Below are 11,640 nucleotides of genomic sequence, written 5' to 3' on the forward strand. Positions count from 1 at the left end.
TGGTGGACTTTTATCTTGCATTCTGTTATTGTCTTATATTGATACCCCAATGCACTATTGCAGTTAAATGATCTGTATGGGTGGCATGCAAAACAAGTTTTCAATATACCTTGGTACATGCAACAATAAACCAATTTACCAATTTTAATTGGGCTGCACAGTCAGAGTGTTTCCATACTTCAGGAGAGTGGTGTTCTGCAAACAAGAGGTGGATCTGTTGGTGTGCAAAAGTACAAGGAAAGAATTTTTGGTCTATTAATTTGAAAGGATCTCAAGTCCAGCTTACACTTGATTTTAAAAAAGTCCAATTTTGGAAATGAGCAGTAAAGTAAACATTTATTATAGATTTGGATCTACATGATAATAATTGTTATTTAACATAAATTAATACTCGGTTAATCTCCAAATTCACATCAACACTGTGCCAAAAGTCTGCCTGGCACACTGATGTTATCAAAACACAAAAGCGAATCTTCCTGATTAAGACAGTTTAAATATCAACAAGATTTTAATGAGCGAGCAGGCTGGGTATGCTTTGCACAAATCAAATCCCTGGGCTGTGGTGACAGATTATAATCTGCAGTTTTGGGACTAGATTTTCCCACTCTAATTACTTTAAGGCTGGATGGAAACCAAATTTCAACACAATGCTTGATTGCAATTTTAAATAGCAATGGCTCTTTGATTATGAGGGGTGATTGATAAGTTTGTGGCCTAAGGTAGAAGGAGTCAATTTTAGAAAACCTAGCATATTTATTTTTCAACATAGTCCCCTCCTACATGTGCTAGGTTTTCTAAAATTGACTCCGTCTACCTTAAGGCCACAAACTTATCAATCACCCCTCGTATCTCCATTAATTGACGAGACACCTCATGGTTTTCTAACAAGTTTGAATCAAAATCACTAATAATGATTAGAGGGTGATTTAATCCAACCATTTTGCTCTGAATTTACAACTACACTGCAGTTTGAAATTGAAGTGAAATTGTGGATTTAAATTATATATATTTTAGGTGCTGCAAAAGAATTCAACCTTCTATCTTCTGCTCCTTTTACTGAAATTAAGAGGTAATCCAAGCAGATATTAGAAATCACTGAGGAATCTGGACTTGCTCTTTACTGTACACTAGGATTAGTCAAAGGTTTCACACAAATGTTTTTTGGAGACTTCGTGCCCGCAGAAAATTTAAGCTGCAATCATCCTTGGTAATTAACGAATTCATAATTTCCCAGTAAGCTGGTAGTGACCACCCAAAGATGAATATTAATAATGCCAGGTCACAAAAACTCTATTTGCCTAAATTCCATAATAGTTCAATTGCATTAAATCTCATGCTGCATAGGTTCAATGATAACTGCTCAGTATTGAAGAATCCAAACTGTTGTTGAGTTCATGCTCCGCAATTCATACTATCGCAATCATTTGGTTTGGGCTGAAAATCTCTATCCAATAACCATCTGGATCCTGGATGAAAGCGAGCCCCTTCATTTTACCTGAAGCAAAAACAAAATGGATTGTACTGGGTTTCATATTTTTTCACTATCTCCCCTCACCTTACTTGCCCTAGAACAAAAGGAATGCAGATACAAAAAGTATGTTGGAAATATGAACAAGAGATGTTGGAAACAATCAGCAGGGTAGACAGTGTTAATTTTTCAGAACCAGAACAATAAGCAAGTGTGCTTTTAAGCTGTAGAAATGGGAGGGAATTGGAAAACATGAAGAGTCTGTATTAGGTCAGATGTCCATTTCAAGCATGGTCTCCACTGCCTTGATTCATCTGCCCATATTTATGTCCTAGACAGATCAGTTTGCTCAGGACCAAAAGCAATGTGTCACCTGGACAAGCTTAGTTCACCACCCCAGTCCAATCATTTTCTGTTTTCTTTGCCCTCTATCTCACCTTCTCACATTTTCAGTTATGATAAAAGGTCATCCACCTAAAGTATTGACTCCGTTTCTTTCTCCACAGATACTGTCTGACTTGCTGAGTAAGACAAGGACCTGGAATTTATTCTGTCAGTACATTCAACTGTTGTCATACAGGAAAGCACAGAGACAAAAGGACTCACCATCATTCAGTTTCTTCACAAACTTTACTCCAAGTTCCTCAAACCGCTTACAAGCTGCATAAACATCAGGGACAGCAATGCCCAAGTGACCTGCAGGTAAGGAGCATCTCCAGGTGAAAACTAAAAGCACTGGCTACCTGAGATGACTGACTGTGCAGCCACCTGTCATTGTCCAATACAGGGAGGGACAATCACTAAATTCCCAAATTGTAGCATCCAAACTTGGTGCAGTAGAAGCCACCTCCTTCAAAGTCAGCCTATAAATAGGAATCAAGAGCTCTGTCCAGCACCAATCAGCTACCATAGGCCAAATGGCTTCCACCGTTAAATTGTATGATTTTATCAGGCACAGATTGGCAATAGGAAAGGCAAGGAACACATTCCCAAGCAGATGGATCTAGAGTAGGAAACTGTAATTTCCTCTCACCCAAGACTGTTAACAAGCTCAATTGAGACATCTGACCGTAGACTGCCACTGTGACCTCTTGCCAACCCCTCCCACCACACCCCTTACTCAGAGCTACAAAGCAAGCAGAGACCACACCTCCTGAACTAGGAATTTTGTTCCCATTTGGCCAAATGACCCACAAAGCTTTTAGGAGAATCAAGGAGACTAGACTTACCAAATCCTCTGGGGTCAGAATTGCCGTTGTGGTAGGCCTGGTTTTCATCCACTTCTGTGCCCCAGTTGCTACGAAGTACAAAAAATAGTGAATGATCAGGAAGCTGCTCCACCCAGCACATTCCCTCATCGACTGGCCCACCCAAGAATGGCTTCACTAGCTTCATACCATCATTCAGTTCATCACAGTGAAAGAGCCCATCTGATCAACAGCAGTGAGGTGGATCTCCCCAGCTTTCACTCATGTTCTTGGCAGACTGACCTGTATCCGTGGTGCGAGCTTTTGCCTTCACCAACAATCCAAGCAGCAAGTTTTAACACCCAACACTGCCTGGATGAGAAGAAATTTTCTTTCCTCAGGTCCTACCCCAATCTTTCAATCTTCCACGTCCCCAGTAACTACTCTTTTGGGGAAGTGGTCACTTTCAGTAACTTTACACAGTACCACACTGTTATTTAGCACAAAGACAAGAAGTCCAACTCTGTTGGACAAATGCCTCAGGTTAACATGCTCCAGTACTGCTGTCATCCTCAGATCTCCTCTGTTGATCTCATAAGCATGACCAGGAACATACATAGTATCTTAATGGTCCTCCAGCAGGAACTTTCTACCAGGATATCTGAACTTCAAGCCACTTCAGTTAAACATATACTACCTTAGCCAGCACCCTCACACGCCACCCATCAGCCCATGCCTTCACTCCTCCTTCTGTGCTGGCTGCCAAGATACCATTCCTCATTCTGCATAACGACTGTACACATCTTCCCCTTGCCCCTCCAGTCTTCCCTATAAAAATCTTTTTCAACATCTTCAGCTTTCTCCACACTGACATATGCTAAACAGAAACGCAATCAAAGACAAGACCAGAAGTCAATCCACCCAGTCAATCTGTTGTCTGTCAGGAGGTCTTGGCAGTCAGAGAACAGTTCATCGTCACATTCTACGTTTATCACAATGAGAGAAGGACAGTCATTTTTAGGACCCAGGAGTACTGGACAATGAGCACAACCCTTATACTGTGGGCCTCCTTACAGAACTCTGGCAGGAACTCCTTGCAATCCTGATAATGGGGAATGAGAGAAGGTCCCTGATTGTCAGGTCAGTACAAGGAACCAGCAGTTAGGGAGACAAGAAACTGGAATGTGGACCAGAAACCTGCCAAAGGAACTCAGTGGGTGAAGCAGCACTTATGGGCGGGGAGAGAGGAAGAGGTGACATTTCAGACTGAAACCCTGACTGAGTGAACAGGGATGATGGCCAGTATAGAGAGGAAAGGAGGAGGGGTGAGACAGGAGCCAGAAGTGATTGTAGATGAAGTGGGGGTGAAGGATGATGGGCAGATGCGAGTTAGATTAGGGGTGGGGAGGGGATAGAGTTGGAAACCTGAGGCAGGAGTATGATAGATGGAGGCAGGCAACATTGGGTAGATAGAACCAGGAACCCGGTGAGGGGAGGGGAGGGGAAGGTGAAGATGGAGACAACAGCTGGAGGAACACAAAGTCTACCAGTGTTGGAATCTGAGAAATAAATATGAATATTGGGAACCATTATCAGGAAGAGGCAAGACAAATGGAACCATGAACCAGAAGAAGGAGATGGGAAGCCAGGGTGGAGGGTGAAATGTGTGGTGGGTAGGTGGATGGAACCAGGAGGGGAAGGAGAATGAAATAAGGGCATTAGGAGACTACAGTAGATGAATAAAAATCTCCAGTGAGTGTGGGGGAAAGACCAACTCCGGGTTCAGTTGGAGGTCACCAGGATTCTTGCGTAGGGCAGCCATTTGGGCCTTGCTGATTTGGGCCAGCTGATTCCTGCCTCATAGGTACTGTCAAGACCACCCTGGGCTCGATCATCCACATCAGCTTCTACACCTCAGTTTGAAAGCCTAACCCCACTTTCCAAACCCCCAATCTTGGGGCCTTCTACCTCTCCAGTCCAGAGCCCCTCCCATTTGCTCCCACCCCTGCATCTTGTCCATCTCCAGTTTTACCTGACATATTGTTGATCGTGTCTTGGCCCCAAGTTGGGAATTAATTTCCCAGTAACCTCCATCTCTCCCAGATTCTTTTCAGAATCTCCCCCTTTGGGCACATGATTTGTTTAGAATATTCCTACTTAGGACAGTTCACAGCACCAAAGGTACCAGTGAAAATGGGAGTCACAGGTCACAGAACCAGGGCCTTCACCCCATTGTGCCTCTGCTATCCATCTGTACCCATTGAATTTTCCAGCACTGCACCGTGCGGCTTCTCTACCAGACTGTATTAGTGAGTTTTGCACATTGCCGCGCAAGTGCACATTAGTGAATATAACTTCATAAGAAAGCCAGGCTGCGTGTGAAGAATGAGCTGTGCATACAGAACATGCCTGGCGATGGGGTACAATCCACAGCGCCGTCAGACATTACAAAGGAAAACACTGGATGCTTCTGGTAACATTCAGGCAGGAGAATCCGACGTGGACAAAACGCCTCCATGCTCTCAGTACTGCAGCCCACCCTGTTCAGTACCCTGCTGCACTCACTGCGTCAGCTCAATGGTAGCCCTCCTAGAGAAGGTCCAGGCCGTATGCTCGTTCTTTTCTGTTGGGATTTCCTTTTTGTCCTCAAAACCCAGAAAATAGAGTGTGAATTTCATCGAGGGAACATCAACTTTCTGCAGCAATCTAGGAGCAAATTGGAAAAATGACCATTAGAGAAAGAGAGCATGGACAGCACAGAACAGAGTAGCAGTGGTGTAAAGTCCCGGAAGAGGAGGAGTCGGTCCTGAGAGGGAGGGATGAGCCGTTAAACTAGAATGAGTGCAGGAAAGATTTACAACAATATTGCCTGGGCTCAGGGGACTGGGTTACAGCAAGTGGGCAAACAGGCTGGGACTTTATTCCTTGGAGCACAACAGACCGAGGGTAACCTTACAGAGGCGTATAAAATACTGAATGGTACAGATAGTTTGAAGACAGCTTTTTCACAGGATTGGGAGATCAAGGACCAGAGACTATATGTTTAGGGTGAGAGGGGAAAGATTTAATAGGAACACGAGGGGCAACTTTTTCTACAGAGGATGGTGGTTATATGAAATGAGAACACAGTGATTGAGGCAGGGAAAAACATGGACAGGAAAGGTTCATCGGGATATGGGTAAAATGGGTAATTTGATCAGCATGGATGGGTCTGAAGGACTGAAGGGCGTCTTTCTGTGTTGTATGACTCACTCAGCACGAGCAAGGAGGAAGAGGAGGACTGTGGCTTCACACGCCAGTGAACTACACAGGATTCCATTTCCCATCCACTCATTTTGGCTCCTGCTGGGCTCAGTTAAAAGGCACATACCAGCAACGCTGCACACACTCAGAGGTCTGGCATTGGGTAACCATGCAGACACCAAACAAAGGACATCAGTTCAGGCACAAACAAGGGATACCTTTAGAATTCATTTTCCTGACAGGCACTGATCACAGTACTCTCACTGCCCCCCACTCCTCACCTCTGCTTTATCCACAAGTCCAGAAATGTTTGTACTATTCCCACTTGGAACAAAAGTAAACGCAGGAGGAAGTTTCACCCAGAATGAACGCTCACAATCTCACTGGGTGAGACATTTAAAAGTAAAATGAGGAGAAATTTCTTCACTTAAAGGGTGGGTAACCTGTAGAATTCTCTGTGAATGTATTCAAGGAGATGGATAGATTTATAAACCCAAAGAAAAGTGGAGGGTTATGTAGGAGGGAAGGGTTAGATTGATTTTAGTGGGTTAAAAGGTTGGCACAACATCATGGCCTGAAGGGTCTGTATCGTGCTTTATGTTCAAAGGGCTCTAAGGATAATGGGGAGAGAACAGGAATATGGTACTGAAAGGATCAGCCATGATCACAGTTAATGCCAGATCAGGCTCAAAAGGCCTCATGGCCTATTCTTGCTCTTGTTTTTCTGTTTCTATGAAGTATCATGGGGCACGCTTGCATTGTTAAGGGTACTTTATAACAGAAGCAGCTGTCACGTCCTCCAGGCCATTGACTTGCTGCATTGAATTTATTGGATTGGATTTTCTTTTAATGCCAACGAAATACATTTAACCCAGCAATATCAAAGGAGAAGTGCAGGCCCTGCCTCAGCTGGATAAACCCTTCCAACAGGCAAGGTGTACTTAAACCTTCTCTACATGATGAAGTTCAGAGAGGACAGGCACCAAATAACATTCAGTCCTGGACGTGGGCTAAATCCCAAATCACTGATAGGCAAAAGTCCATTTTAAAAAGCAGTAGTTGGTAAAATGCAATAGTTGCCAAGTAATTTCTGCCTGTATAGCTAAATATACCTCAGCAGGAAGAGGAGGGCCCAGGGCTCTCACCAGGTACATATATCTGTAATTTATGTTCATTTACACTATTCCTAACTGATACTTATATTCATCTGGTAATCTACTGTACTGCTGCTCCAGAAATCTCATCTTTAAAGGCATTTATACCCCAAAATGCCAATGATAAAAATAAACTTGAACAGCTGTATGAATTTACAAAGGGGATAACTTTGCAGAGCAGAGGTGTCCGAACCCCCTCCACGAGGAAGTTTTACTAAAACAATAGCTACACAGGTGTTCAGTCCTGGAAGCCACACATTAGGAAAGCTGTGATGACCTTGGACAGGGTGAAGAGATTCCTTATATTAGTTGCAAGGAAAAGGGATTGTAGTCACAGGGTTTGTTTACCTTGGAACAGAGAAGTGTGAAAGTAGGTCTGATGAAGATTTTTATTATCGTGAAGGATGTGGCTGGGGAGAAACCATTGGCAAAGAGATCCTGAACTGCCAAAGGAACCAAAAGTTATTTAGGTACAATTTGATTTAAATAAATGTAGTAAGTTGTTAAAATTTGGAATGCACTGCCAAGATTAGTGGGGGAGAGGTGGCTGAAAACAAATTGTTGGAGGAACTCAGCATGTCAGGCAGCATCTGTGTAGAAGGGAGATAGCCAAAATAGAGAGGAGAGGAAGCGAGACAAATAGGTGGGTCTAGGTGAGGAGGGAGGAGTGGAGGTACTGGCAGAGGTTGGAAGTTGATAGGTGGTGGCATAAAAGACTGAAAATGATGAAATCTGATAGGTGGATCATGGAACCAAATAAGGGAGGCAAGATGGACAGATGAGAACAGTGGGAGGAGAGTGTAGATGGGTAATGGAGTGAATAGGTGAGGGGAAAGAAACTGGGTTGTGGGGGACTGCGGAGTGAGGGGAATTGGAAGGAAGTGAATGTGTGCAGGAGGACTTGGGTGGGTTAGGACAGAGGGAGAGCAGGTTACCTCTGTCTCCCTGTTCATGCCACCAGAGTTTAGACTACCTAGGCAGAACATGAATTGCTGTTCAGTGGAGAATGACTGAATCATGGCAAGCAAGGAAAACGTACAGGCCTGTGGGGAGTGAGATGAGTTGGGTTGCTTTTGCATCGACACGATGGGCCAAATGGTCTCCCTCATTTCTGTAACCTTTCTGTGCTTTTACAAATGCTGGGAGATCAAATGAAACAGAGAGTGGTGAAATGTGAATAGAGAACGATTTGGGAGCTACCTGGGCAACCAGTTGTACAATAATTTTGACATTAAAAGGCAACATACGGGTTTAGTGGAGTTTAACAAGGTTAAGCTGACAATGGATACTTTTGGTTTAATATGAGTTCTGGGTGGGATATGGAGATATAATACTGGGGAAAAGTGAGAAGACAAAGGTAGGGAGAGAACTATCACTGGGACAAAATGTCACACAAGACCCAGATCACACACACTCTGTGTTAGGTGTGACAGTAACCCATGCTCTAACAAGGAGGTACATCAGGAAATATTAATGAGTAACATTAAGAGAACGTAAACAACATTTCTGACATGTGTTTACTTGCAAGAGCTGAATCAGAACATGCACTGAACAAAGAAATGGGAAATTACTTTAGAAAAACAACTATTTAGAAAGGAAATTATTTTAGCACAAAAATTAAGCTTCCAGAGACCATCTGATGTAGAGACAGATACCATCAGCAGAAAATGTGGGAAATGTTGATTAGTCAACACCAGAAAGTAAACTGGATCATTTCACTTTTTAGGTAACAGAGACCAACACCTCAGAAAGTAACTACAGATCAGACAAACTGAATGGTGCGTTTCATTTTGTTTAACCTGTGGGATCCTGGAGTATCTTATACTCTCACTCTCAACTCTAAATCGCTCACTCATTTTTTTTCATGTACTCAATTTTTAATGTTCCTTACGTCATTCCAATGATTCTGGTGTAAAAATCAAGAGATTTTTTCGGATCCTTCACTCTCAGCATTGTCTGTTGCATTATAAAATCCTGAAAGACAGAGACTATGAGAACACTGGGAAATCAATGCACTCTAGTTAACATGCGATAATACTTTGTCACCAAACAATTGATACTAGAGTGTACAATCATCACAGTGATATTTGTTTCTGCGCTTCGCGCTCCTTTAAGTACAAATCAAAATAAATATAATAAAAATTTAAATTATAAATCATAATTTAAACAGAAAAGGGAAAGTAAGGTAGTGCAAGTCAGGTCCAGATATTTGGAAGATACGGCCCAGATCCAGGTCAGGATCTGTTCAGCAGTCTGAATGGAGGAGAAATCAAGTTACTGGTAAGGCATTTACTTTCTCCTCATCCCCTGTCCATCTACAGGAGGGTACTAGGAATAACTTGAATAGCAATGGGCTAGTTCAAACCCCACCCTCTAGTTAATAGAAACATACAGAATAAAAACAAGCCATTTTGTTGTAGACTAGATAATCTGAAGAGCCTACAGTACTCTATGACATCCATACTGACGATCAAGTACACACCTGTGCTAAACCATTAGCCACCTCTTGGTCCATCATATACCCCTTTCTGATTCAAGTGCTTTGGAATGTTCAAAGTAAGACTGTTCCCCCCCCCCCCCCACTCCCCTGGACATGCAGTTTCCAAGCCTCTACCAGCTAATTTTCCCAATAACCTTTGTCCCAAAACCCCCAGCATCTCACCCACATTCATATTTACAGCAGCTAACTGATCAACCAACCCACAGGCCTTTGAGATTGATGGTGGTGGTGGGGAGAACAGGGCAACTACAGGTTGCACCTTTGCACCCCTTATTTGTCTACTTGTACTTTCCAGGTAACCGGAGATAGAATTGTACACTAGTGATGTGGATGAATTGATCTGTCTGGATGGCATACAAATAAAACGTTTTCACTGTACCATAGTACTGTACATGAAACAATAAGTCTATTATCAAATGCACATAGTTACTTAGAAAACATGCAAACATCACAAATCACAAACATGCACTCATTTTCTTTGGCAATGGGGGAGGGATCAACAAAAGTATAATTAGTCAGAGGGGAAAAACGTGTCTCAAAAGATGGTTGAGACAGAAACCCCTCATCAGATGCAAACAACATCTGAAGTTTGGAGAAGCTACGGCGACCGGGAGGATAGGCTGGGTAACTCTTCCACCAGTACGGGAATGATGGGCCGCATGGCCTCCCGCCGGCAGTGTTTAACAGAGCTTCCTGACGGCTCGGATACACTGACCGGCAGACGATCGTCGCATTGCCGAGCCGTGTTTCACCAATTCAGCGGCACAAGCCCTCCGACGTCCCCAGCCATCCCACCGAACTTAGGCCGTTCGGTTCATCGAGTCTGCTCCGCCACTGCTCACGCCCAAGGCGCCGGGCACCGATGCAGCAAACGACGCCCCGTGATAGAGCCCCCACCCCGCACCTTGGTGTTCGGGTCCGGTTCCGAACAAGCGGCATAAGCCTGCTCATCCGTGAGGCCAGTGAGCTCCTGCGCCATGACCAGGCACCCTGCCCGCCTGCCAATCACAGCCCACCCTCCCAGCCGATTCACCAATCCTAACACGGCGTCTGTCGCGGTAATCCAATGAAAATGCGTCGGTGGCGCCAGCTCTAAATTACCCAATCATTGAGAAGCGACTAGTCCCCGAGACTCAACCTCATTGGTCACCGCCGACTGCCATCCGCTCATCTTTCTAGCGTAAACTTAGCTGTTCTTCAGCCTCAATGCGAGTTGATCCTTTTAGGGTTATTGCTGACCGAACTGGGCGAAGGCTCCTACCTTTTAGGGATATGGGAACCTGCGGTTCGTTAGGGAGAAGCTAAAATCAGGTATCAGTATTACAGTGGAGTAAGGGTAAAAAGAGGCAGGAGAGAGGTCCATTCACAAACAAGAGAAAATCTGAGCTGCTAGAAATCCAAGCAACACGCTCAAAATGCTCAGCAGGCCAGGCACAGAAAATGAAAAAAATGCAGGTGACGTTTCGGGCTGAGTTTCTTCGAAAACAGTCGAAGACAGCAGGAAAGCAAAACAGTAAAATATAGCAAAAATTATACTACCCTGAGATTCATTTTCCTGGCAGCTATTCACAGTAGATCATTAACTACTACGCACAATGACTGAAAAACAGCCAATGTGCAAAAGACTAACTGAGCAAATAGTAAATCAGTAAGAATAATAAAAATAGTAAACAACTAATACTGTGAGCATGAGTTGTATCCTTGAAAGTGAGTCCATAGGTTGTGGAATAAATTCAGTGTTGAGGTAAGTGAAGTTATCCATGCTGCTTCAGGATGACTGTATGATAAGAATTCCTGTACCTCTTTACCGATGGCAGAAGAGGGAAGAGAACCTAGTCTGAATGATGGGCGTCCTTGGTATAAGACGCTGCAGTTTTTTGTGGCAGCGCCTCTCGTAGTTGTGCTCAGTGCTGGAGATGGATTGGTTACACAGTTACACAGATCCTCTACTCTGTGTAGTCTTCAGGCAGTCAGAATCCTCTGCACAATGCACACAAAATGCTGGAGGAAGTCAGCAGGCCACTCTATAGAAGTTTGTCAAAGTTTTAGATGACATGCCGAATCTGTGCACTCTTTCAAGAAAGTACA

General features: G+C 43.8%; 1 protein-coding gene across 1 annotated transcript; it reads right to left on the minus strand.

Moving 5' to 3' along the window:
- Positions 1-317: 317 nt before the first annotated feature.
- On the minus strand, positions 318-10,605 carry glo1 (glyoxalase 1). Its single transcript, XM_059982645.1, has 6 exons — positions 10,457-10,605; positions 8,944-9,026; positions 5,221-5,361; positions 2,698-2,765; positions 2,075-2,164; positions 318-1,495 (listed from the first exon to the last, which is right to left on the minus strand). Exons 1-6 carry the CDS (start codon positions 10,529-10,531, stop codon positions 1,407-1,409), a joined length of 546 nt encoding a protein of 181 aa, XP_059838628.1. The 5' UTR covers positions 10,532-10,605; the 3' UTR covers positions 318-1,406.
- Positions 10,606-11,640: the final 1,035 nt, after the last annotated feature.

The sequence above is a fragment of the Hypanus sabinus genome, chromosome 10 (genome assembly GCF_030144855.1).
Source record: "Hypanus sabinus isolate sHypSab1 chromosome 10, sHypSab1.hap1, whole genome shotgun sequence".
Classification (NCBI taxonomy): domain Eukaryota; kingdom Metazoa; phylum Chordata; class Chondrichthyes; order Myliobatiformes; family Dasyatidae; genus Hypanus; species Hypanus sabinus.

Excerpts from the sequence above, each read along its gene's own strand:
- glo1 (XM_059982645.1), bottom strand. The coding sequence starts at position 10,531 with ATGGCGCAGGAGCTCACTGGCCTCACGGATGAGCAGGCTTATGCCGCT. Across the intron at positions 9,027-10,456 it reads AACCGGACCCGAACACCAAG|GATTTTATAATGCAACAGAC; the intron begins GTGCGGGGTGGG and ends TCTGTCTTTCAG. Across the intron at positions 2,165-2,697 it reads TTCTGACCCCAGAGGATTTG|GTCACTTGGGCATTGCTGTC; the intron begins GTAAGTCTAGTC and ends CCTTACCTGCAG.